The sequence below is a fragment of the Symphalangus syndactylus genome, chromosome 22 (assembly GCF_028878055.3).
Source record: "Symphalangus syndactylus isolate Jambi chromosome 22, NHGRI_mSymSyn1-v2.1_pri, whole genome shotgun sequence".
Taxonomy (NCBI): Eukaryota; Metazoa; Chordata; class Mammalia; order Primates; family Hylobatidae; genus Symphalangus; species Symphalangus syndactylus.
The window spans coordinates 36,369,743-36,396,794 of NC_072444.2; the positions used below are offsets into that span (position 1 = coordinate 36,369,743).

Here is a 27,052-nt window from a genome sequence, read left to right on the forward strand (position 1 = left end):
TGGAATTAGGTTAAATGTATAGATCAATATGAAGAGAACTGATGTCTTTACTACGTTGAGTGTTCCAACCACTGACCATGGTATGTCCCCTCATTTACTTAAATGATCTTTGATTTCTCTCATCTTCAGCATACAGATTCTGTAAGTCTTATTCAACGTATACCTAAGTAAGGAAGCAAACGAAATGGTGTGTTTTTAAATTTAACTTTCTTTTTTTTTTTTTTTTTTTTTTGAGACGGAGTCTCGCTCTGTTGCCCAGGCTGGAGTGCAGTGGCGTGATCTCGGCTCACCACAACCTCTGCCTCCCCGGTTCAGCGATTCTCCTGCTTCAGCCTCCTGAGTAGCTGGGACTACAGGCGCACGCCACCATGCCCAACTAATTTTTGTATTTTTAGTAGAGACAAGGTTTCACTATGTTGGCTAGGCTGGTCTCGAACTCCTGACCTTGTGATCCACCCACCTCGGCCTCCCAAAGTGCTGGGATTACAGGCGTGAGCCACCACGCCTGGCCAAATTTAACTTTCTAATTGTACATTGCTAGTACAGTAGTCCCCACTTACCTGTAGTTTCATTATCTGCAATTTCTGTTCCCCCAGTTACAGCTGCCTGCAGTCAACTGCCCTCCAAAAATAGGTGAGTGCATACAAAAAGATATTTTGAAAGAGAGAACACATTTATATAACTTTTATTCACTATATAATTATTCTATATTATGAACAGTTATTGTTGGTAATCTCTTACTGTGCCTAATTTGTAAATTAAGCTTTATCATAGGCATAGATGTATAGGGAAAAAACCACAGTACACAAAGGGTTCTGTCTTATCTGAGGTTTCAGGCATCCATTGGAACGTATCGTCCATGGATAACAAGGACTGTTGTAAACAGAAATAAGGTCAGCTTGTATAGTGTTGACTTTGCATGTATCTCCCCATGGATAAGTGGCACTGCTGTATGTAGAAATAAGGTTGCCAGGCCAGGCACGGTGGCTCACGCCTATAATCCTAGCACTTTGGGAGGCAGAGGTGGGCGGTCATCACCTGAGGGTGGGAGTTCCAGACCAGCCTGACCAACATGGAGAAACCCCGTCTCTACTAAAAATACAAAACTAGCCAGACATGGTGACACATGCCTGTATTCCCAGCTACTCGGGAGGCTGAGGCAGGAGAATCGCTTGAACCCAGGAGGCAGAGGTTGCGGGTGAGCCAAGATCACACCATTGCACTCTAGCCTGGGCAACAAGAATGAAACTCTGTCTCAAAAAAAAAAAAAAAAAGAAAGAAAGAAAAATAAGGTCGCCTTCTGTGTGTTGACTTTGTATCTTGTGACCCTGCTAACCTCATTAATTAGCTCTAGTAGCTTTTTCATAGATTCCCTGGATTTTCTATATAATCATGTTGTCAGCAAATAGGGACAATTTTCCCTTTCCAATTTGTATGCCTTTTATTTCTTTGTCTGATATTATTGCGCTGGCTAAAATAAGGTTTTTAAATTATGTCAATGTAATTAATCCATGCATTATCTATGGCCTCTAAGGGCTGGCTAAATTTTAATAGGAAAGGCCGGGCGCAGTGGCTCACCCTTGTAATCCCAGCACTTTGGGAGGCCGAGGCGGGCGGATCACGAGGTCAGGAGATCCAGACCACGGTGAAACCCCGTCTCTACTAAAAAAATACAAAAAAAATTACCCGGGCGTGGTGGCGGGCGCCTGTAGTCCCAGTTACTCGGAGAGGCTGAGGCAGGAGAATGGCGTGAACCCGGGAGGCAGAGCTTGCAGTGAGCCAAGATTGCGCCACTGCACTCCAGCCTGGGTGACAGAGTGAGACTCCGTCTCAAAAAAAAAAAAAAAAAAAAAATTTAATAGGAAAAACAATGAGAATAGCTTGGACATGTTAGTTAAAACTTCACACTATAAAATATGTGGCCGGGTGCGGTGGCTCACACCTGTAATCCCAGCACGTTGGGAGGCCGAGGTGGGTGGATCATCTGAGGTCAGGAGTTTGAGACCAGCCTGGCCAACATGGCAAAACCCTGTCTCTACTAAAAATACAAAAATTAGCTGGGTGTGGTGGCAGGCGCCTGTAATCCCAGCTACTCGGGAGGCTGGGGCAGGAGAATTGCTTGAACCTGGGAGGTGGAAGTTGCAGTGAGCCGAGATCACACCATTGCACTCCAGCCTGGGCAACAAGAGCAAAACCCTGTCTCACAAAAAATAAAATAAAATAAAAGAAAGGGCCGGGCGCGGTGGCTCACGCTTGTAATCCCAGCACTTTGGGAGGCCGAGGCGGGCGGATCACGAGGTCAGGAGATCGAGACCACGGTGAAACCCCGTCTCTACTAAAAAATACAAAAAAATTAGCCGGGCGCGGTGGCGGGCGCCTGTAGTCCCAGCTACTCGGAGGCTGAGGCAGGAGAATGGCGTGAACCCAGGAGGCGGAGCTTGCAGTGAGCCGAGATTGCGCCACTGCACTCCAGCCCGGGCGACAGAGCGAGACTCTGTCTCAAAAAAAAAAAAAAAAAAAAAAAAAAAAAAAAAAAAGAAAGGAGGGAGGGAGGGAGATGTTAGCTGTTATTTATTTAAACCCAAAGTCACCTTTAGCATTATAAACTTGAGAATGTGCACAAAGATACAGACACAAGCATTGACTGTAGTGGTGAAAAACAGTAAATAACTATAATGTCAATCAACAGGAGGCTGATAAAATTATGAAACATCCACACTACAGAATACTATAGTCATTTGGCCGGGCACAGTGGCTCATGCCTGTAATACCAGCACTTTGGGAGGCTGAGGCGGGCAGATCACTTGAGGTCAGGAGTTCAAGACCAGCCTGGGCAACATGGCAAAACCCCGTCTCTACTAAAAAGACAAAAATTAGCCGGGTGTGGTGGTGCATGCCTGTAATCCCAGATACTCAGGAGGCTGAGGTGGGAGAACCACCTGAACCCAGGAGGCAGAGGTTGTGGTGAGCTGAGTTTGCGGCACTGCACTCCAGTCTGGGCCACAGAGCAAGACTCCGTATCAAAAAAAAAAAAAAAAAGAATACTATACGGTTATTTAAAAGATTGAGGGAAATCTGTGTGTATATACTATATATATCAACATGTAAAGATTGCTAAGATCTTTAAGTAACCAAACATCATTAAGTGAAAAATGTATGATGATAATATATGCAATATGATCTATGTTATTTAAAAAATTGCTTATACACAGAAAAGACTATTATACTACTTAGAAGTACCGAGGGAATTTCACTTTTAGCATACACGGTTCCATACTGTTTAATGTTTTTAATGAACTATAGTTTTGTAATTTTTCTCATCACTTTATCATTTTAGTCTCTCTCTCAGGCTGTATCCGAGAGCCACACTTTTCAGACCCTTGTATCTTTACTCTTCAGGGACAAACCAGAGCATAGCTGAATCGCCAACGCCTTATGCTAAGCGAAACAAGCCAGACTCCAAGCCCACATGTGACATTCTGGAATGGGCAAAGCAGGAGGACTGAGGAACAGACAGGCGGCTGCAAGAGCGGGGAGGAGAGAGGCTGCCTTCCTGAGTATCCTGACTGCGGTAGAAGTCACTACAGCCCACGCACCTGTTAAAGCTCACTGAACTGAACACCAAAAAGTGAATCTTACTGTATGTAAAGTTTAAAATAAATTTAGACACACACATAAACTTAGGGGGTACATTTTCTTTGAGCGCAGCAGACACCTGTCTTAACGCAGGAAACGTCCTCCGCCACGACTCCAGGGCGCCTCGGTCGCAGTGAGGGCACCGGCACTATCTCCCTACTGGCCCTACGAGTGCACACCTGCTACGGCCCGCGCCCACTCACAACGTGACTCTTCTTCCAGGCTCCGTGCCTGCAGATCTAGACATCACTTGGAAAGCCGCTGGCCACCCGCAGGGAAAGGGCAGCATGCGTGGTGCCCCCGCGGGTCCCGGCCTGGCCGGGACTCTGTCCGTAGCCACCAAGCTGTCAAGCATAGCAGTGTGCGCACTGCACCGGGCATCACCGCGGCTCCGACCACGCCTCATTCTGGAGTCCGACGGACGACTCCAAGAAACACCACCGCTCCCGGCGGGGCCACGGTGCCCTCCGCCGCTAGAAAACAAACGCTCCCGAGCCTCAGTCCCCAGCGGCGACCACGCGGCGCTGGGCTCAATCAGCAGCCGCTCCCTGACTGGACTTAACAGCGGAGCTGACACCGTCCAGACGCCCCTCTCAGCTTAAAATACGCTCCATCAACCCCGTTTCCCAATTATTCTTGCACCCTTCTTGTCACACCCACAATGTGCTGCAAATTAAGCTCACGCATTTCAGCCTTAAAATACACAATTCAGATGCTTGTGCGAAACAGTGCTGCCCCCGTAACAATCGCGCCTCCTTAACAAAGCCCAAAACTCCTCTCTCCAAGAATGCGCGGAATGGCTCCGCGGACCAGGCTCCCTCCGGTCCTCAAAGGGGCACGAAACAAAAACGGGTTCAGATCTTGCTGCGCGACCTTAGTGCAACCTTAACAAGCTGCCTGCTCCTTACTTTCCAACAAAAACGTGAAACACTAAGGTATTCCTTCCCCACTGGAGCTGTGCCACGTGCCGGGGCGCGGAATCCGGGATCCCGGGGCGCGAGGCGGGGAACGCGGGGGCGGGGAGCTCGGGGCCGAGGCCGAAAGGCCGGGGGCGCAGGGCCCGGGAAGCCAGTGCAGGGAGTGCGGGGACCTGGAGCCCGGGAGGCGCGGGAGACCGGGGCCGGGACCTGGGGGACGCGGGGACCAGGACGATCCGGGAGGCCGCGCCGCCGGGGAGGCCGCGCCGCCGGGGTGGCGGGGGGGCTCCGTCCCGGCCCCGCCGCCGCCCTGGCCGGCCCAGGTTCCGAGGGGGACCCGGACCCCGCGGAGGCCGCAGGGCAGGCGCGGGCGAGCGGGGTTCCTCACCTGGGTCCGCGGCGGCTTGGGGGTCCTGGGCGGGCCCTGGGAGTTTCCTTGGCTGAGTGAGTCACTCGGGCTGGCCGGGAATGCGCCAGGAAACACTCGGCCTCCTCCCCTTCCTCCCGGGGCGGGGGCTCTCCCGGCTCGGCCTCTTCCTCCCGGCGCTCCTCCCTCCCGGCCGCGGCCCCGGCAGCTCCCTCCTCCCGGCAGGGCGCCCCTGGCTGGCCAGCCCCTTTCCCCACGCCGGCCGCCGAAGGTGTCCTCCCAGGCGGAGAGCCCCTGGCCACCTGCCGGCCTGGGTCACCTCAGCCTGCGCGGGACGGCGGGGTCGGGGCGGAGCGGGCGTGAGGTCCTCCCGCGGGTCCGTCCGGCTCGGAGCGCGAAGGAACGGGGTCTGCACCCTGTCCCGGGGCTCCACCGGGTCAGGGCGGGGGTGGCCTGAGCTGCGGAAGGAGCTCAGGGGGACACCTAGGGCGCCCATGTGGCGCCGCCCCACCTGGCTGGAGGCGCTCACCTGCGCTCGTCGGGAGGGTTCCAGGCGCGGGTCCCAGCGGCAGGTTGGCGCGCAGAGCCCGCTGGGGACCGCCCCTGGCCGGACCCTGCGGCCCCATCACCTGCGGGAGCCAGGGGCAAATCCCTGCGCAGACCTGCGGGAACGGAGGACGGAGGAAAACCTGATTTGAGCTCGTGCCAGAAAACAATCTTGAAAGGCCGGTGAAGAAACATACCTCACACGGAAACGCTGAGTGGAGTCAGCTGGTCACAGGCGTGTTTAGGAAAACTGCCCTAAACGCCCCGCTCAGCCCCAGCACCTGCGACCCCTGGTTCTTATGGAGAACAGTAAGGATGGGCATCAGATATTCTAGTCTGGTCTCTAGATTATGAAGGTTTGGTTACTCCTGCCTGTGCTCTGCGGTAAGGCAAAAAGCAGCAAATGGATCCTGACCAGCGGATTGAGACAATCTACCAGTTGACTCAATATTCGGAGATCATTTTCTCACATTCCTGCAAAACAGGGGCTTTGGATAACATTCTGGTTCCCAGTCCACACATTTTCAAATCAGCAGATTACTCCTTTTCTGTGCCTAGGGTGGAGTTTCAAAATTAGATTCCAAAGGTTTTTACATTGTTGATGACATGATAGAACCCAAATTCAAGTTATACTGTGATAATTTAAAATATTGTAATCCCGGCCGGGCGCAGTGGCTCACGCCTGTAATCGCAGCACTTCGGGAGGCTGAGGCGGGCGGATCACCTCAGGTCAGGAGTTCGAGAACACCCTGGCCAACATGGTGAAGACCCCGTCCATACTAAAAATACAAAAATTAGCCAGGCATGGTGGTGTGCGCCTGTAATCCCAGCTACTCGGGAGGCTGAGGCAGGAGAATCGCTTGAACCCAGGAAGTGGAGGTTGCAGTGAGCCAAGATCATGGCACTGCACTCCGGCCTGGGCGACAGAGCAAGACTCCGTCTTAAAATAGTAAAATACTGTAATCCCTAGAGCAATTAATAAAAAATAATGCAGCTAAAAATCCAAGAAAAGAGATGAAATAGAATACAAAAATATACTTGATCCAAAAGAAAGCAGGAAGGAAGGAGCAAAAAGCACATAAGACAGAGACAAAGAGCAAGCAGTTAGACTTCAACCGCATTAGTAATCACATTGAATGCAAATGGACTAAACATGTAATCCGTTTACTAACTGTAAATGGATTAAAACACAGAAATTGTCACATTGGCTTAAAAACGAGACCCAAATATATTCTGTTTTAAGAAGACATAATTTTGGCCAGGCACAGCGACTCATGCCTGTAATCCCAGCACTTTCAGAGGCCAAGGTGGGTGGATCAACTGAGGTCAGGAGTTCGAGACCAGCCTGACCAACATGGCAAAACCCCGTCTTTACTAAAAATACAAAATTAGCTGGGTGTGGTGGCGCATGCCTATAAACCCAGCTACTCAGGAGACTGAGGCAGGAGAATCGCTTGAACCCAGGAGGCGGAGGTTGCAGTGAGCTGAGATTGCGCCATTGCACTCCAGCCTAAGCAACAAGAGTGAAACCTGGTCTCGAAAAAAAAAGACATAATTTAAATATAAGGACACAAAGAGGCTGAAATTAAAAAGATGCAAAAGGACACGCTAATCAGAAAGGTGGAGTGATTATATCAAAGTAGAATCCAACTCAAGGGGCACTATCAGCGATAAAAAGGACGTTTGATAAAAATAAATGAGTCAATTAAGTATGAACAAATAGGCTGGGCATGGTGGCTCATGCCTGTAATTCCAACACTTTGGGAGGCTGAGGCGGGCGGGTCATCTGAGGTCGGCAGTTAGAGACCAGCCTGGCTAACATACCCTGTTTCTACCAAAAATACAAAAAATTAGCCAGGTCTGGTGGCGCATGCCTGTAATCCCAGCTACTCGGGAGGTTGAGGCAGGAGAATCGCTTCAACCTGGGAGGCGGAGGTTGCAGTAATCCCAGCTGCTTGGGAGGCTGAGGCAGGAGAATCACTTGAACCTGGGAGGCGGAGGTTGCAGTGAGCCAAGGTCACGCCATTGCACTCTGGCTTGGGCAACAAGAGTGAAACTCCGTCTCAAAAGAAAAGGAAGAAAAAATAACAACTTTTAGTGCATATATACATCAAATAAGTTTTGAAATATTTAGACAAAGATGGATAGAATCAAAAGAAGAAATAGGCGAATACACACTCAGATAGATTTGAACTTGTCTCTATTAGTAATTGATAGGACAGGCAGACACAAAAAGAAGACACAAAAATTTTTTAAAGTAGTTAACCTATTAGACCTAAGTGGCACCTCCACAAAACAGAATACAGAATGCATCGTATGGAATGAAAGATGTTCAGACGCTTTGTACTGAAGACTTCAAGCTGTTACTGACAGGAATTAAAGTTTTCAAATACACACGTAACATTCACAAAATATACCATATGTTAGGAAGTAAAACAAGTCTCATTAGATTTCAAAGGATCAAAATTATTTACAGTAGTTCCCGCCTTATCTTCCGTGGATAAGCTTCAAGACCCCTGGTGGATGTCTGAAAGGACCGATAGTAGGAAACCCTACACTGTATAGACTATATATTTTTCTATATATGCAGGCCTATGATAAAGTTTAATTTATCAATTACACACAGGTCTGTAATCCCAGTATTTTGGGAGGCCAAGGTGGGCAGATTGCTTGAGCTCTGGAGGCAGAGGTTGCAGTGAGCTGAGATTGTGCCACTGCACTCCAGCCTGGGCGATAGAGTGAGACTCACAGAGTGAGACTCCATTTAAAAATAAATAAATAAATAAATTAGACACAGTAAGAGATTAACAATAATAAAAATAGAACAATTGTAGTATACTATAATAAAAGTGATGTAGTTCGTCTCTCTCTCTCAAAATATCTCATTATACCGTACTAGTAGTCCCCCTCCTCTGAGTTCCAGTTACTCGTGGTCAACCATGGTCTGAAAATAGGCGAGTATAGTACAGTGCTTCTTTAAAAACAACCATTAGGCCAGGTGCGGTGGCTCATGCCTGTAATCCCAGCACTTGGGGTGGCTGAGGCAGTGGATTGCTTGAGCTCAGGGGTTCGAGACCAGCCTGGCCAACAGGACAAAACCCCCCTCTCTACAAAATACAAAAATTAGCTGGGCGTAGTAGCCGGTGCCTGTGGTCCCAGCTACCACTGAGGCTGAGGCAGGAGAATCGCTTGAACCCGGGAGTTGGAGGTTATAGTGAGCCGACATCGTGCCACTGCACTCCAGGCTGGGCGACAGAGCACGACCCTGTCTCAAAAAAATAGAATGAAATGAAATAAAATAAAATAAATAACCATTTAAAGCCTCTGGAAATGGGCCTAAGGGCAAACAGCCAATGAAGAATTATCTATAGAAATGAGACTACTATACAGCAATGGAACAGAATAGTGAAAATTAAGTACACATTATTTGGTCAATTGGTTTTCAATTAAGATGCTAGGCCGGGCGCGGTGGCTCACGCTTGTAATCCCAGCACTTTGGGAGGCCGAGGTGGGCGGATCACAAGGTCAGGAGATCGAGACCACAGTGAAACCCCGTCTCTACTAAAAATACAAAAAATTAGCCGGGCGTGGTGGCGGGCGCCTGTAGTCCCAGCTACTCGGAGAGGCTGAGGCAGGAGAATGGCGTGAACCCGGGAGGTGGAGCTTGCAGTGAGCCGAGATTGCGCCACTGCACTCCAGCCTGGGCGACAGAGCGAGACTCCGTCTCAAAAAAAAAAAAAAAAAAAGATGCTAAAGGACTTCCATGGAGAAAGAAAACTCTTTTTTGGCTGGGCACAGTGGCTCACACCTGTAATTCCAGCGCTTTGGAAGGCCAAGACGAGCAGATCATCTGACGTCAGGAGTTTGAGACCAGCCTGGCCAACATGGCGAAACCCTGTCTCTACTGAAAATACCAAAATTAGCTGGGTGTGGTGGCGAGCGCCTGTAATCCCAGCTACCTGGGAGGCTGAGGCAGGAGAATCGCTTGAATCCAGGAGACAGAGGTTGCAGTGAGCTGAGATCACGCCACTGCACTCCAACCTGGCAACAGAGAGAGACTCCGTATTAAAAAAAAAAAAGAGAGAGAATAAAAGAAAAGAAACTTTTTTTAAAAAATGGTGCTAGAATAACTGCATAACAATGTGCAAAAACTGAAACTCAACTTCCTCCCCAACCCCATCTCTACTAAAAATACAAGTAACTGGTTGTGTATGGATCATAGACCTAAATTTGAAAGCTAAAGATACAAAGCTTCTAGAAGAAAACATAAGAGAATAATTTTGTAACTGTGGAGTAGAGGTAAGCAAGATTTCTCAAAAATGTAGGGTTAGTACCTTTAGAAAAAAATGATAAATTGATTTGATCGAAATTTGAAACTTCTCATCAAAAGACAATGTTAAAAGAGTGAAAAGACATAGACAATATTGCAAGACAATACTGCAATACATATAACAGACAGACAGCTTGTGTCCAGAATATGTAAAGAACCCGGACAACAATAAAATGACAATGCAGGAAAAATAGGGCAAAAGACTTTAACTCACACTTCAGAAAGAAACCACATTGGAAGTCTTTTATAAAATTCAACATATATTTATTCAACATATATATCTCCTATGATGGTAATTTTACTTCTAAGTGTTTACCTAATAGAAATACAAATTAATCTCTGCACAAAAACTTGTATAATGAATAGTCTTTTTTTTTGTTTTTTCTTTTTTGTTTTTTTTTGAGATGGAGTTTCACTCTTGTTGCCCAGGCTGGAGTACAATGGCGTGATCTCTGCTCACCACAACCTCCACCTCCCGAGTTAAAGAGATTCTCCTGCCTCAGCCTCCTGAGTAGCTGGGATTACAGTCATGCGCCACCACTCCCGGCTAATTTTGTATTTTTAGTTAAGATGGGGTTTCTCCATGTTGATCAGGCTGGTCTCAAACTCCCGACCTCAGTTGATCCGCCCACCTCGGCTTCCCAAAGTGCTAGGATTACAGGCATGAGCCACCGCACCTGGCTGTGTAATGAATATTCTTACCAGCTTATTTATAATCGCAAAAAACTAGAAACAACCCAAAGTACACAAATAGGAGAATGGATAAACAAATACTGTTCATATAATGGAATATTACTCAGCAATAAAAAGGAAAGAACAAATCAAAAGGATTTGTTCTTATGTTTTTCCATTTCACACTCATTAGGATGCCTACTATCAACAAACAGCTACTTGGGAGGCTGAGGCAGGAGAATTGCTTGAACCCAGGAGGTGGAGGTTGCAGTGAGCCAAGATCCTGCCACTGCACTCCAGCCTGGGCGACAGAGTGAGACTCCATCTCAAAAGAAATAATAATAGTAAAATAAAATAAAAATAAAATAACAAGTGTTGGCAAGGATATGATGAAATTGGAACTCTGTGTACTCTTAGTGGGAATGTAAAATGGTGCCACTGTGGAAAATAATATGATGAAAAAAGTTTTTAAAAGGGGAAGAAAATGGATATACAAGTAGTATTATAAAACAGATGAACCTCAAAATTATTCTGTAATTTTCCACACACAAAAGACCACATACATATTGTGGGATTCCATCTATGTGAACTTCCATGACAGACAGCACTACTCACTGGTGACAGAAGTCAGAAATTGGCCGGGCGTGGTGGTTCACCCCTGTAATCCCAGCACTTTGGGAGGCCAAGGCGGGCGGATCACTTGAGGTCAGGAGTTCGAGACCAGCCTGACCAACATAGAGAAACCCCATCTCTACTAAAAATACAAAAAATTAACCAGGCGTGGTGGCACATGCCTGCAATCCCAGCTACTTGGGAGGCTGAGGCAGGAGAATCACTTGAATGCAGGAGGCGGAGGTTGTGGTGAGCCAAGATCACTCCATTGCACTCCAGCCTGGGCAACAAGAGCAAAACTCCATCTCAAAAAAAAAAAAAAAAAAAAGAAAAGAAAAGAAAAAAAGAAAGTTACTGTCCTGTTTTTAGGTTTCTGTCACGGTCACAACAAATTACTACAAATTTCTGGCTCTGGTAAACTGAAAAAGCATCCCCCAGCAAATACCTGTGTCAAATCCCTGGAACCTGTGGCTGTTACTACTATGTTGAAACCCCATCACCAAGGTGATGGTATTAGGAGATGGGGCCTTTGGGAGGTGACAGGTCACAAAGGTAGAGTCCCTATGAGTGGGATTTGTGCCCTTATAAAAGACACCCCAGAGGGGGCCAGGCGTGGTGGCTCAGGCCTGTAATCCCAGCACTTTGGAAGGTTGAGGCAGGCAGATCACGAGGTCAGGAGATCGAGACGATCCTGGCTAACACGGTGAAACCCTGTCTCTACTAAAAATGCAAAAAATTAGCCGGGCGTGGTGGCGGGCGCCTGTAGTCCCAGCTACTCCAGAAGCTGAGGTGGGAGACTGGCGTGAACCTGGGAGGCAGAGTTTGCAGTGAGCCGAGATTGCGCCACCGCACTCCAGCCTGGGTGACAGAGCGAGACTCCGTCTCAAAAAAGAAAAAAAAAAAAAAAAAAGACACCCCAGAGAACAGGCTTGTCCTTTCTGCCATGTGAAGACACAGCCAGACAACAGCCACTGAGAACCAGACAGTGGGACCTCACCAGACACCGACTCTGTGGTGCCTTGATCTTGGGCACTCAGCTTCCAGAACTATGAGTAATACATTTCTCCTGTTTATAGCCACCCAGTCTATGGTGCTTTGTTATAGGAGTCCTGAAGGACTAAGACAGTTACCTTATATGAAGAAAAAGAGTCTTAGCAGATCTAAGTTCTTGAGATGGGATCATCTTAGATTATCTGAAGGGGCCCTAAATCCAATAAGCAGTGTGCTTACAAGAGACACTCAGAGAGCAGACCCAGAGAAAGAGGCAGTGTGAACACAGAGGCAAAGATGGGAGTGAAGCAGCCACACAGCCACAAGTCATAGAATGCTGGCAGCCCCCGAAACTGAGCAGGTAAAGAATGGTGGAGGCAAGGCCCTATTGCTGCCTTGAATTTTGGCCTTCCGGCCTCCAGAACTCAAGATAATTAATATCTGTTTTTTTCGGCCAGGTGCGGTGGCTCAAGCCTGTAATCCCAGCACTTTGGGAGGCTGAGGCAGGTGGATCATGAGGTCAGGAGATCGAGACCATCCTGGCTAACATGGTGAAACCCCGTCTCTACTAAAAAATACAAAAAAAATTAGCCGGGCGTGGTGGCGGGCACCTGTAGTCCCAGCTACTCAGGAGGCTGAGGCAGGAGAATGGCGTGAACCCGGGAGGCGGAGCTTGCAGTGAGCCGAGATCGTGCCACTGCACTCCAGCCTGGGGGACAGAGTGAGACTCCATCTAAAAAAAAAAAAATCTGTTTTTTTGTTGTTTGTCGTTTGTTTGTTTTTTGAGACGGAGTCTTGTTCTGTTGCCAGGCTGGAGTGCAGTGGCATGATCTCAGCTCACTGCAACCTCTGATTCCCTGGTTCAAGCGATTCAGGCATGCACCACCATGCCCGGCTAGTTTTCGTGTTTTTAGTACAGACAGGATTTCTCCATATTGGTCTAGAGGCCACTCACATTCCTGGATCCTGCCCCACTCCCTTGACTTTTTCCATCTTCAAAGCCTTCAGTTGGCACTGCTCTCAGGCTGCTCTGGCCTCACACCTTTCTCTGACACTGTGCTTCTGTCCCCTCTTCCACCTTTAGGAGCCTGCGTGATGACATCCCCCTTCCCCAGATAATGCAGGGTAACGTCTCTATCTCAAGTCAGTTGACTAGCAACCCTAATTCCATTTGTAATTTTAATTCTCCTCTTGCCATGTAAACTAACATAGTCACATGGTCCAGGGATTAGGAAACAGACAACTTTGGGGGTACCATTCCGCCTTGTCTCAGGAAGCTGGAGCTCTGCCTCAAGGTCCTCCAACCCATTGAATCAGGCCCAGCTGGACTGCCTGGGATCATCTCCTTTACTTAAAGTCAACTGATATGAAATTTAATCACATCCAGTAAATACCTTCTAGCAACACGAGGTGTTTGATAGAATAGCTGGGACAGCCTCACTAGGTTGACACAATAAAAATACCACCACAACCCACCCCCTGTTAACTTGGCACCCATACATATCCCCTTAAATCATACTTGTCTTGGTCTGTTTTTTTAAATGTATTATTTATTTATCTAGAGATAGGGTTTCACTTTGTTGTCCAGGTTGGCCTTGAACTCCTGGCCTCCAGGGATCCTCCCACCTGGCCTCCCAAAGTGTTGGGATTACAGGTGCAAGCCATGTGCCTGGCCAACCAGGAGGAACTTTAATTCCTTCTTAACTGATCCCTCCATTCCACAATAGCATGATCTCAGCTGCTATATTTGTACAACCTGATCTCTTATTTCTTGTCACACCTTGTTCAAGCTGGAGTGGGCACCTGACCCAAGTTGACTCACCGTGGGAACCTTGGTTGGGAGCTTAGAGTTGGAACTTTCTCACTCACATCACAGCCTCCTATCTTCAGGACTTTTGTTCCTTCTGCAGTGAAAATATGTGGACTCCAACCAAAAACCCAACCGCACGTCTCCCTGGTGCCCGCCTGGATCTCTCACCTCCTGCCCTGGGGCTTCCCTGTCAACAGGAGGCATCAGAGTCCTCTGAAATCACACATGAACCATGCAGCTGTGCACAGAGTTAACATTCCCTGCACCTTTGACTAATGAGAGGCGCTCACAGGCAGATTCCTCTCTTTCCTTCCTGATGCAGTCCACATGGCTTCTAGGGACATCCCGAGAGGTGGGGCAGGCACACTTAGCAGTGCCATCTTACTGAGATGGTCCCACATCCATCAGCTCTCCACTTCCTCCTCCCCTTCCTCCCCCTCCTCTTCCTCCTCCTCCTCCATCTCTCTCCTTCTCCTGCTAGGGCACTCTGACTCCCACTACGGGCACTGCACCCCATCTCAGAGTGGAGGCACCTACGGCTTTGTCTCAGGTTGTATTTCTGGGGAATCCAGGCCAAGGCTGGAGCCAAGAACTGGTCACATGCATTTGGGATCTGTGAGCATCCACCTTCCAACCACTACAGGAAAAGCACAGCAAGGAAAGGTGAGAAAGCAGAAGTAACAGGTAGAAAAACAAACACCAGCGGAACAGGGAGACGGCTCTCCCCGAGCAGGAAACACAGCATGCATTTCTGGATTAAAATTCCTCCATTCCCTCACCAGACACCAACTCTGTGGTGCCCTAATCTTGGGCGCTCAGCTTCCAGAACTGTAATAAATTTCTCCTGTTTATAGCCACCCAGTCTATTCTGCTTTGTTATAGTAGCCTTAACAGACTAAGAGAGTTACCTTATATGAAGAAAAAGGGTCTTAGCAGATATAACTAAGTTCTTGAGATGGGATCATCTTAGATTATCTGAAGGGGCCCTAAATCCAATAAGCAGTGTGCTTACAAGAGACACGCAGAGAACAACCCAGAAAGAGGCAGTGTGAACACAGAGGCAGAGATGGGAGTGAAGCAGCCACACAGCCACAGTCATAGAATGCTGGCAGCCCCCAGAAACTGGGGAGGCAAAGAATGGTGGGGGCACAGCCCTATTGCTCCCTTGAATTTTGGCCTTCTGGCCTCCAGAACTTCAAGAGAATGAATATCTGTTGTTTTAATCCACCAGGTTTATGGTAATGTGTTACAGCAGCCACAGGAAACAGTATAAGGACTTCCTAATGATAAATTACTTTTTTTTTTTTTTGAGACAGAGTCTCGCATGCTCACCAGGCTGGAGTGCAGTGGCGCGATGTCAGCTCACTGCAACCTCCGCCTCCTAGGGTCAAGTGATTCTACTGCCTCAGCCTCCTGAGTAGCTGGGATTACAGGCGCGCACCACCACAACACCCAGCTAATTTTCTATATTTTTAGTAGAGAGGGGGTTTCACCATGTTGGCCAGGCTGGTCTCAAACTCCTGACCTCAGGTGATCTGCCTGCCTCGGCCTTCCAAAATGTTGGGATTATAGGTGTGAGCCACCATGCCAGGCCAAATTACTCTTTGTTAACTTAATGATGCCATGAATTGATGTGGTGGCTTTGTAGCACGTGGAGCTGGCTAAGCTGACCCACGTTTACTAGAGTTCTGCTTCCTGTGTTTCTGGAAGACCATGAGGGAGGCGTTGGCGGAGGCTTGGGGAGAGGCAGGGAGCTGCGACTGTGTTGTGGCTCACACATGTTGTTGTGGGTCTGACAGCTTACACTGTTAACAACACCATGGCCAGGACCGCCACTACTGCCTTCTTCTTGTCAACCTAAAATAATCAAAAGGAACAGAATCTAGTTTAGAGAGTTTATTCAAGCAAAAAGTTTGAGGATGGGCTACCCGGGAAGCACAGATCTCAAAGAACAGAAGTCAGTGTTCCAAAGTGTAGATGTTTGAGTGAGAATGCTTATTTAGACAAAGGTTAGGGAAGTGTAACAAAATTTCAACATCTTTCTGTGGAAGACTTCATGCATAGTTATGATGATCTGATTAGTCAAGTTGGTCTTTTTCTTCCAGGCAAGGCATATTTAACATTCCACACTGAGGATGTGCTAGTCATAGGGTCTAGAGTACCGTCTGGTCTACATTAGGTACCGGACAGTAAAGGAGGCAGTTCATCTACAACAAAACCAGTGATTGGAAGTGGGGAGGTCTGGTCTATAGTCTCTCTTAGTCATTTACAGAACAAGAACAATGAGGAAGAGAGTGAATCTGAGAAGAACTGCAGTCATACGACCTGACAGTCTCTAGGGCTCAACTTCCTCCCTGGTGTAATAAATCCAGACAGTCCTGAAGTTTTATTTTCGTTGACTCTGGATCCTCTGGCTCCCAAAGGAGGCATCTGGCTCATCTTCATGATGAAAGGCCCTAGCTTCTGCAGCACCTCCACACCACCAAGGCCAGAAGCAGCAAGAACTGACGCAGGTTTGGGTCCCTCCCAAACCTCCTGTGGACAGTAGGCTCCAGCGTCGGATGCAGACAAAAGACAGCCCTATGGGAAATGACTAATCAGTTTACACAATTAACTGTGTAAGAGCAAAGCCCTGCAGCAAGTCCACGATTATCCACATGTATGGGTGTATGGGTAATATATATATACACACATATATATGTATGTACATATGTGTCACACACACGTGTATTAATGGCTCTGCTCTTGGACTGATACAGATTTTGGTACAGAGAGGGGATGCTGCTGTAGCAAAACCTAACAGGTGGGCGTGGCTCTGGGACCAAGGTTTGAGGAGAGTGTTGATGACACTAAAGTGCTTTGAACACACTGTTCTTAGACTTAGGACTTTGAGGACATTGCTGAAGAGGGCTTAAAAGAAAGTGAGAAGAATGTTACTGGAAATTGAAGGAAGACTTCTATTAAGTAGCAGCAGAATGTTTAGCCCTGCTGTTACCTGAAGTTACATGGATAGGACAGAATATACATAATAAACTGGTGACCTAGCTAATGAGATTTTCCAAGCAAAGTATTGAAGATGCTGCCTGGTTTCTTCCTGCTGGTTATAGTAAAATGTGAGAGGAGAGCATTAACTGAGACAAAGATTTTAACCAAAAAGGAGACAGAATTAATGGTTTTGAAATGTTTTAGCCTCCCCACATGGTAAATGATACTAAAATAAGAAAATAACTATCAAACAAGGATAAACTATATGGCACTGCCAAGAAAATGTGTTCTAGAGATGATGCTCAGGATGATTGGAAACTCTTTTTTTATTTTTGAGATGGAGTCTTGCTCTGTTGCTCAGGCTGGAGTATAGTGGTGTGATCTCGGCTCACTGCAACCTCCACCTCCCGGCTTCAAGCGATTCTCCTGCCTCAGCCTCCTGAGTAGCTGGGATTACAGGTGTGCGCCACCATGCCCGGCTAACTTTTGTATTTTTAGTAGAGACGGGGTTTCACCATGTTGGCCAGGCTGGTCTCAAACTCCTGACATCAGGTGATCCGCCCACCTCAGCCTCCCAAAGTGTTGAGATTACAGGCGTGAGCAACCACGCCTAGCTGGAAACTCTTTTTGAGACATGAACTCATTCTGCTGCCCAGGCTGGAGTGCAATGGCATGATCAAACTCACTAGAGCCTCGACCTCCTGGGCTCAAACAGTCCTCCCACCTCAGCCCTCGAGTAGCTGGGACCACAGGTGTGTGGTACCATGGCTGGCTAATTTTTTTTTAAATTTTGGGACACAGTCTCACTCTACTGTCCAGGCTGGAGTGGAATGGTATGATCTCGGCTCACTGCAACCTCCACCTCCTGGGTTCAAGCGATTCTCCTGCCTCAGCCTCCTGAGTAGCTGGGATTACAGGTGTGCGCCACCATGCCTGGCTAATTTTTGTATTTTCAGTAGAGATGGGGTTTCACCATGTTGGCCAGGCTGGTCTCGAACTCCTGACCTCAGATGATCCGCCTGCCTCGGCCTCCCAAAGTGTTGAGATTACAGGCGTGAGCCACCATGCCCAGACTAATTTTTGTATTTTTTGTAGAGATGTGGTTTCACCACGTTGGCCAGGCTGGTCTCAACTCCTGGGCTCAAGTGATTCGCCTGCCTCGGCCTCCCAAAATGCTGGGATTACAGGTGTGAGCCACTGAGAGTCTGATGTCAAAAAGATTAATAAATGCTGCCTCAGAGTACCCTTTAGTGACACTAAAGGCTCTGTGAATAGATTAAGGGTGTGTCTCACAGAATCTCTCCAACAATAGGGTCTTTTTTCCCTTCTTTTTTAGGATGAAGTCTTGCTCTTGTTGCCCAGGCTGGAGTGCAATGGTGTGATCTCGGCTCACTGCAACTCTGCCTCCCGGGTTCAAGTGATTCTCCTGCCTCAGCCTCCCAAGTAGCTGGGATTAGAGGTGCCCACCACGCCTGGCTAATTGTTTTGTATTTTTAGTGGAGATGGGGTTTCACCATGTTGGCCAGGTTGGTCTCGAACTCCTGACCTCCAATGATCCGCCTGCCTTGGCCTCCAAAAGTGCTGGGATTACAGGTGTGAGCCATCATGCCCGGTTCCAGTCCATTTCACACATAGGATAGGGCAATGTGCAGCACGGCCTTAGCTTTTCCACACACATGAGCAAAGGAACAGCTCTTAGAGTCAGTGTAAAGATGTCTTTTCATTCAGAAAACTCAAGCAGTTTGAGACTCAGCCAAGTTGTTACAAAGTCATGTTTTCCTTTCTGTGCAGTATTCCATTGGGTAAATTGAAGCTGTTTATTCATTCATCAGTTGATGGTCTTGTGGACTGTTTCTAGTTTTTGGCACTTATTTGTAAAGCCACTATAAGCATTTGTGTACAGGTTTTTGTGTGAATATACATTTCATTTCTCTTGGGTAAACACCTGGGAGTGGGATTGCTGGGTGATAAGTTGTTTAACACTGTAAAAATATGTTTAATAAGGATATGTTTAACAGTGTAAAAGACTGAAAAACTCTTCCAAATTGGCTGTACCAAGGCTGGGCACGGTGGCTCACACCTGTAATCCCAGCACTTTGGGAGGCCAATGCAGGATTGTGCTTGAGCCCCAAAGTTTGAGACCACCCTGGGCAACACAGCGAGACCCCATCTATATTTTAAAAATAAGGCTGGGGGCAGTGGCTCACGCCTGTAATCCCAGCACTTTGGGAGGCCCAAGTGGATGGATCACTTGAGGTCGGGAGTTCAAGAACAGCCTGGCCAACATGGTGAGACCCCGTCTCTATTGAAAATACAAAAATTAGCTGGGCATAGTGGCACGCGTCTGTGGTCCCAGCCACTCAGGAGACTAAGGCAGGAGAATCACTTGAACCTGGGACGCAGAGGTTGAGGTGAGCTGAGATTGCGCCATTGCACTCCAGCCTGGGCAACAGAGCAAGAATCTGTCTAAAATAAATAAATAAATAAATAAAAATAAAAATAAAAAAGTAAATAAATGAAATACAAATTAAAAGATCATTCAGATGCTGTTTTACTTATTCAATTATAAAAACAGAAGTGACCCCTGGATTCTGTTGGGAAGCGCCATGCTGGTGTCCAGCTCCACCTTGTTCATGGGCCCCCGTAGGAGGGCACCTGGCCCAAAGTCACCTGCAGCTTTAAAGACATTGTGTGACCTAAGAAACCTCCTGGGATGTGCTGCTGGGAAAGTCATCTGCAAACACACTCCAGGTGAGATTGCACCACTGCAATCCAGCCTAGGTGGCAGAGCAAGGCTCCATCTCAAAAAAAAAAAAAAAACAGCAAAACAAAACCCCAAAAAACCCAAACTGGCTGTACCAACTGCATTTCCACCAGTAATGTAAGAAATTTCCAGTTGCTCCACACCCAGCCCCACACTTGATACAGTTCAATGAGTTTTGTCACATGCATGCACCTGTGGAACCAATGAAGACACAGAACGCACCCATCACCCCCAGAAATTTCCCCCAGCCCCCTTTCAGATAACATGTCATGGCCAGAGACAACCACTGTTGCAATTTCTATCACTGGAGACTAGTTTTACCAGTTCATTAACTTCATGTAAATGGAATAATAATGGATCCTTTTAAGTCTGGGTTTTTTTTCTGGCATAAAGTTCCTGGAATTCCCTTATGTCGTTATGTGCATGAGCTGTGTATTTTCACAGCTGAATTGCATTCCACTGCGTGCATATACTTCAGTGTTGATCCATCTACCTCTTCGTGGTCATCAGGATGTTTCTAGCTTTTAGCTCTTATGAATATTCAGATACAAATCTCTGGGTGGATGCATTTAAAAATTCCTCTTGGATAAATACCTAAGGGTGAACTGCTGCTTCTCAGGGGTAGATACATGTTAACCTTTGTAAGAAAATGCCATATAGTTTCCCCAAGTGCTTGTACCATCTTGTAATTTCCAGTTGCTCTAAATCCTTGAAAATTATTTGACATGCCGGTCTTTTTATTTTAGCCATGCCAGAGGCTGTGGTGCTCATCTGGTTTAATTGGCCATTTTTGTGCCTTCCTTGCCTCTTTGTGCTCATTAAAAAAAAATGTCTTGGGCTGGGTGCAATGAATGGTGCATGCCTGTAATCGCAGCACTTTGGGAGGCTGAGGCCAGGGGACTACTTGGGCCCAGGGATTCACATCAGCCGGGGAGCCCAGTGAAACCTCGTCTTTTTTCTTTTTTTTTTTTTTTTTTGAGACGGAGTCTTGCTCTGTCGCCCAGGCTGGAGTGCAGTGGCGCAATCTTGGCTCACTGCAAGCTCCACCTCCCGGGTTCACGCCATTCTCCTGCCTCAGCCTCTCCGAGTAGCTGGGACTACAGGCGCCCGCCACCACGCCCGGCTAATTTTTTGTATTTTTAGTAGAGACGGGGTTTCACCGTGGTCTCGATCTCCTGACCTCGTGATCCGCCCGCCTCGGCCTCCCAAAGTGCTGGGATTACAAGCGTGAGCCACCGCGCCCGGCCGTCTTTTTTATTTTCTTTAATTTTTGAATCAGAGTCTCGCTCTGTCACCCAGGCTGAAGTGCTCTGGTGTGATCTTGGCTCACTGCCACCTCCACCTCCCAGGTTTAAGCAATTCTCATGCCTCAGCCTCCCCAGAGTAGCTGGGACTACAGGTGTCTGCCACCACACCCAGCTATTTTTTGTATTTTTAGTAGAGATGGAGTTTCACCATGTTGGCCAGGTGGGTCTCAAACTCCTGGCCTCAAGTGATTGGCCTGCCTCGGCCTCCCAAAGTGCTGGGATTATAGGCATGAGCCACTGCACCTGGCTGAAAACTCATCTCTTCCAAAAAAATATAAAGGATTAGCCGTGTATGGTGGTGCATACCTGTAGTCTCAGCTACTCAGGAGGCTGAGGGAGGAGTGCTTGGTCCCCGGAGGTTGAGGCTTCAGTGAGCCAAGACTGTGCCAATGCACTCCAGCCTGGGCAACAGAGCAAGACCTTGCACCAACTAAAAAAAAAAAAAAAATTGTCTTACTAATTTTAAATGCCTTCATACACTCTGAACAGTTACTTCTGGACACCCTGGGCAACAGTGGTTGCCTCTGGGCATGACATGGTTCCTGAAAGGGGGTAAGGGGAAATGTTCTCTCCCAGTCTATGGCCTGTATTACCATTTTCCTAGCAATGTTTTTTGGTGATGTCCAATTCACCAATATTTCCTTTTTTTTTTTTCTTTTGAGACGGAGTCTTGCTCTGTCACCCAGGCTGGAGCGCAGTGGCGTGATCTTGGCTCACTGCAACCTCTGCCTCCCAGGTTCAAGCGATTCTTCTGTCTCAGCCTCCTGAGTAGCTGGGACTACAGGTGTGAGCCACCACGCCCAGCTGATTTTTGTATTTTTAGTAGAGACGGGGTTTCCCTATATTGGTCAGGGTGGTCTGGAACTCTTGACCTCAGGTGATCCACCCACCCTGACCTCCCAAAGTGCTGGGACTGCAGGCGTGAGCCACCGTGCTCGGCCCCTTTTTTGATTTTATGTAAGAAATATTTGTCTACCCCAAGTCAGTGGTGTTACTTTACCATGTTTGCTTCTAGAAGCTTTCTAGTTCTAACTTCCACATTTTGTTGTTTCTAGTTCTAGCCTTCATTTTTTTTTTTTTTCTTGTTTTTTTCTGAGACGGAGTCTTGCTCTGTCGCCCAGGCTGGAGTGCAGTGGCACGATCTCAGCTCACTGCAACCTCTGCCACCCGGGTTCAAGCAATTCTCCTGCCTCAGCCTCCTGAGTAGCTAGGACTACAGGCGTGCGCCACCACGCCCGGCTAATTTTTGTATTTTTAGTAGAGACGAGGTTTCACCACATTGGCCATGCTGGTCTCGAACTCCTGACCTCATGATCCACTCGCCTCGGCTTCCCAAAGTGCCGGGATTGCAGGCATGAATCACTATGTGTGGCCTTTTTTTTTTTTTAAAGACAGTCTTACTCTATAAAAAGAAAATATGGAAAAATTTAATAGCATAATTTTATTCAAAATATAACTGGTTAGCTCACAAAAATTGCTCAGAAATATTGCCAGGCACAGTGGCTCACACCTGTAATCCCAGCACTTTGGGAGGCTGAGGCGGGTGGATCACCTGAGGCCAGGAGTTCGAGACCAGTCTGGCCAACAAGGTGAAACCCTGTCTCTACTAAAAATACAAAAATTAGCTGGGCATGGTGGTGCACGCCTGAGATCCCAGCTACTCAGGAGGCTGAGGCAGCAGAATCACTTGAATCCAGGAGGCAGAGGTTGCAGTGAGCCGAGATCGTGCCACTGCACTCCAGACTGGGTAACAGAGCGAGACTCCGTTTCAAAACCAAGGAAATACCAAACAGTACTATGTACCAACAGTTGGCCCTAAGTGAAGTTGGCCTTTTACATTTATCACTATCGGTTGAAGTATTTTCCATGTGGAACTTCTCAGGCACATAAAACATATATACATTTCTTTCTTTCTTTTTTCTTGTTAGAGACAAGGTCTTGCTCTGTTGTCCAGGCTGGAGTGCAGTGATGCAATCATGGCTCACTGCAGCCTTGACCTCCCAGTCTCAAGTGATCCTCCCACCTCAGCCTCCCAAGTAGCTGGGACCACAGGCATGTGCCACCATGCTTGGCTAATTTTCTTTTTTTTCGGAGTCTTGCTCTGTCACCCAGGATGGAGTGCAGTGGCGCAATCTAGGATCACCGCAACCTCTGCCTCCTGGGTTCAAGTGATTCTCCTGCCTCAGCCTCCCAAGTAGTTGGGATTACAGATGTGTGCCACCACGCCTGGCTAATTTTTTTGTATTTTTAGTAGAGACGGGGTTTCACCACATTGGGCAGGCTGGTCTTGAACTCCTGACCTCAGATGATCCGCCCACCTCGGCCTCCCAAAGTGCTGGGATTACAGGGGTGAGCCACCGTGCCCAGCCCTTGGCTAATTTTTAAGTTTTTTTTTGTAGAGCTGGGGTCTCATATGTTGCCTAGGCAGGTCTTAAACTCCTGGCCTCAAGGAATCCTCTCACCTCAGTCTTTCAAAGTGCCGGGATTACAGGCTTGAGAGACTACATCCAGCCAAAATATAAACATTTCTAGGACAGCTAAATCTAAGACAACTTTTAGGGAAGACAACATGTAAAACTCTATATAAAAAGCTTCTGTGACTGAAGGACAGCAGCAAAAGGATAATAAAATAATTTTAAGTCCTTTAATTTATTTTGAATATCAGTAATTACATTTTTAAAATATGATATAATTTAAAGGTATCAGTACCATAAATCTGTATCTTACAGTAGGAAATATAAGAGTAAACAGCCTATATACACTTTGTACTACTGACACACTTTTATGTACACAACTCTATACAGTATCTACTAATCTCCAGAAAACCCACCTACAACCCATCTGTCTGGACTGTGGGCAAGTGGTTCTTTTTGAGTCAGGGTCTCACTCTGTCACCCAGGATGCACTGCAGTAGTGCAATCATGGCTCACTGCAGCCTTGACCTCCTGGGCTCAAGTAATCCTTCCGTCTTCGCCTCCTGAGTAGCTGGGACTACAGGCACACACCACCATGTCTGGATACATTTTGTATTTTTGGTAGACAGGGGGTTTCACCATGTTGCCCAGGCTGGCCTTGAACTCCTGGGCTCAAGCGATCTGCCTGTCTTGGCCTCCCATCGTGCTGGGATTAGACGCATGAGTGACTGTGCCAGGCTGATTGTGGACAAGTTTTACAAATAAACCAAAATAAAAATATTCTCACTTTTCAGCTGCACATGGTGGAAATGTACATGTATGATGATAAAGTTGGAGATATTTATTACACTGAAGACATTTAACTTTGTTCCATGCCAGCCATGAGTGACAGCGCTAGAGATTCCACTGTGGGAAGAATAAAAATAAGGTTAAAACAAAAGGTTTAAATGTTGAAAAAAAATTTTTTTTTTTGAAGACGGAGTCCCACTCTGTCACCCAAGCTGGAGTGCAATGGTACAATCTCAGCTCACTGCAACCTCCACCTCCCGGGTTCAAGCAATTTTCCTGCCTCAGCCTGCTGTGTAGCTGGGATTTCAGGCATGTGCCATCATGCCTAGCTAATTTTTGTATTTTTAGTAGAGACAGGGTTTTGCCATGTAGGCCAGGCTGGTCTCCAACTCCTGACCTTAAGTGATTTGCTCGACCTCCCAAAGGGCTGGGATTAGAGGCATGAGCCATCACGACAGGCCAGGAGCTTTAAATTCCTAAAAAAAATTTTAAAAAGTCTAGCTTTTGAAAAGAAATAGTTACAAAAACTACACGATAGTGAAGTGCGACAGAAATCTGTTCTGCCATCGACTATTTAATAAGAGTTTTAGAAATCTGTTATAATAAATGGTATACCAGAAAGTAAGATCCTCAGGCTTACAAATATTTGATATTCACTCACCTCACTGTAATGCTGTCAAAGCATGGGACAACAGCTAAGGGACTTTTCAGTTTTGAAAATGGTGAGAATTTCTAATTCTTCATGGGATCAGTAACAAAACAATGGCACAAACACTTAGTTACAAGGAAATACAGAGGTAGAAATATTTTAACATGATATACTCACAATGGGGAAAGGATCCTCTACAGATGGCTTTGTTTAAAATGGTTACAAGAAACATGTGGCAGTTTTTAAAATCAGACTCCATTTTCTCTATAGATTCCATTCTAGGAATAAAAGTAAATTTCAATTAAGTAAGTGCGTTGTGGGTATATAGGTAGGCTTCAAGATATCTGTGGAGTAATTTCAAATGTATTTTGGTTTAATTATTTAAAATCCGAAATCTAAAGATTATAAAATAAAACACATAACGTCCTACCCTACTTTAAAATAAAAGATGTCAAAGTGTTTCAAAGGAAGTTTCATTAGGATATAAAACTGTGCTGTTTCCAGATAGTATCTAGTTCTGGAACTAGGAGGACCAAAGATACTCCCTTTTCCTTTATACAGTTCTGTTTTTATTGTTTATAAGCATACATTCTCTTTGAAATAAAGAACACATTAAGGATATAAAACTTAAAATTTGAAATCATTTTTAAAAAGGCTTTTTTTCTTTTTGAGATGGAGTCTTGCTCTGTCGCCCATGCTGGAGTGCATTGGCACGATCTCGGCTCACTGTAACCTCCACCTCCTGTGTTCAAGTGATTCTCCTGCCTCAGCCTCCTGAGTAGCTAGGATTACAGATGCCCACCACCACGCCTGGCTAATTTTTGTATTTTTAGTAGAGATGGGGTTTCACCATGTTGGTCAGGCTGGTCTCGAACTCCTGACCTCGGCTGATCTGCCCCCACTGGCCTCCCAAAGTGCTGGGATTGCAGCTGTGAGCCATGGAGCCCGGCTGCCTTTTTTTTTTTTTTTTTTTTTTAAGACACAGTTTCACTCTTGTTGCCCAGGCTGGAGCGCAATGTAGCGATCTTGGCTCACCACACCACAACCTCTGACTCCTGGGTTCAGTGATTCTCCTGCCTCAGCCTCCCAAGTAGCTGGGATTACAGGCATGCACCACCATGCCTGGCTAATTTTGTATTTTTAGTAGAGATGGAGTTTCTCCACGTTGGTCAGGCTGGTCTCAAACTCCTGACCTCAGGAGATCCGCCCACCTCGGCCTCTCAAAGCGCTGGGATTACAGGCGTGAGCCACTGCGCCTGGCTTTTTTTTTTTTTTTTTTTTTTTTTTAAAAAAAGAAATATCAAACACATGTAAGAGAGAACTTCAGAAGGGGTTTCCACGGCCCACTGCCCAGCCATGGCAGGTGCCACCCAGATGCCAAGCTTACACCTCCACAGCCCCACCACAATATTCAGAAGCAAACAGGAGACATCAGAGCACCACAGTCATGAATATTTCATAAGTATAAATGTATACTTTAAAGATAAAGATTCCTTTCAAAACACAGCCACAACACCATTTGCTCAAAAATATCATCTAATAGCATTCAAGCAAATTTCACATTGCTTCTACAATTTTTCACTTTTCAGCTTTAAGTCTCAATCAGGAACAATTAACTTATCCACAAACCGCGATGGTTGATAGGCTTAAGTTCCTCACCCCCTGTATTTTTCTTACATTTATTTGTAAAATAAAAGAGTTGAATTTCAGCAAAGCATATGCAGCAGTGTTATTTCTCCTCCACCCCAAAGTGAGACAAAAAAAAAAAAAAGAAAGCAAAATATATTTTGCACACTTTGAGCCAGCAATATAAAGCGAGGAAGACTTCTATTTCCATCCCTGCAGGTATGGCTTCATCTACTATCTTAGTTTCTTGATTCCGAGTACAGCCAACGGGAGATTTCGAATTATACTAGCACTCAAATGAACTCTTACCTCCTTACTGACATGGAGTAAGTACAGTCAACCAAACATGCACTTTTATTTCATGGAAGTAACAGCAGAATTACTGTTGTACTGACTTTATAAACAGGACAGGTAACAAAATATTGAGCTGTACACTGGAGTTAACAGTAGAGGATGGCAGTGCTAGAGGGAACTGCTCCCGGGCCACTTCCCCTGATTCAGTGCACTTGCCTATGTGATGTGTGGGAATAACAAACACTCTCAAAACACAGCATCTTTTAGAGCTCATCCAAAATACAACTTTGGAGAATAGTCTAGCATGATGTCCACAATTTGGTTTAAAATAATTGAGCAAGTGT

The 27,052-nt window shown here is 46.6% G+C and overlaps 2 protein-coding genes across 27 annotated transcripts in view; both read right to left on the reverse strand.

Annotated features, from left to right (window-relative positions):
• CYFIP1 (cytoplasmic FMR1 interacting protein 1) overlaps nt 1-5,098 on the reverse strand; it is a 113,676-nt gene extending 108,578 nt beyond the window's left edge. For 3 of the 10 annotated variants that reach the window (XM_055262525.2, XM_063631212.1, XM_063631213.1), the window contains exon 1: nt 4,942-5,078. The gene's annotated coding sequence lies outside the window, so the exon portion shown is untranslated. Of the gene's footprint in view, nt 1-4,941 lie in introns of all 10 variants that reach the window. The other 7 variants (XM_063631211.1, XM_063631207.1, XM_063631206.1 and 4 more) reach the window with 7 other exon arrangements.
• A 10,663-nt stretch (nt 5,099-15,761) lies between these two features.
• Nucleotides 15,762-27,052, reverse strand: part of TUBGCP5 (tubulin gamma complex component 5) — a 49,596-nt gene continuing 38,305 nt past the window's right edge. For 9 of the 17 annotated variants that reach the window (XM_063631216.1, XM_055262528.2, XM_063631215.1 and 6 more), the window contains 2 exons: nt 24,966-25,066; nt 15,762-16,460 (listed from right to left, as the gene is read on the reverse strand). In XM_063631216.1, coding sequence (XP_063487286.1) covers nt 16,267-16,460; nt 24,966-25,066 — 295 coding nt within the window. In that variant the 3' untranslated portion in view covers nt 15,762-16,266. Of the gene's footprint in view, nt 16,471-23,566; nt 24,257-24,965; nt 25,067-27,052 lie in introns of those variants that run through there. The other 8 variants (XM_063631219.1, XM_055262533.2, XM_063631217.1 and 5 more) reach the window with 2 other exon arrangements.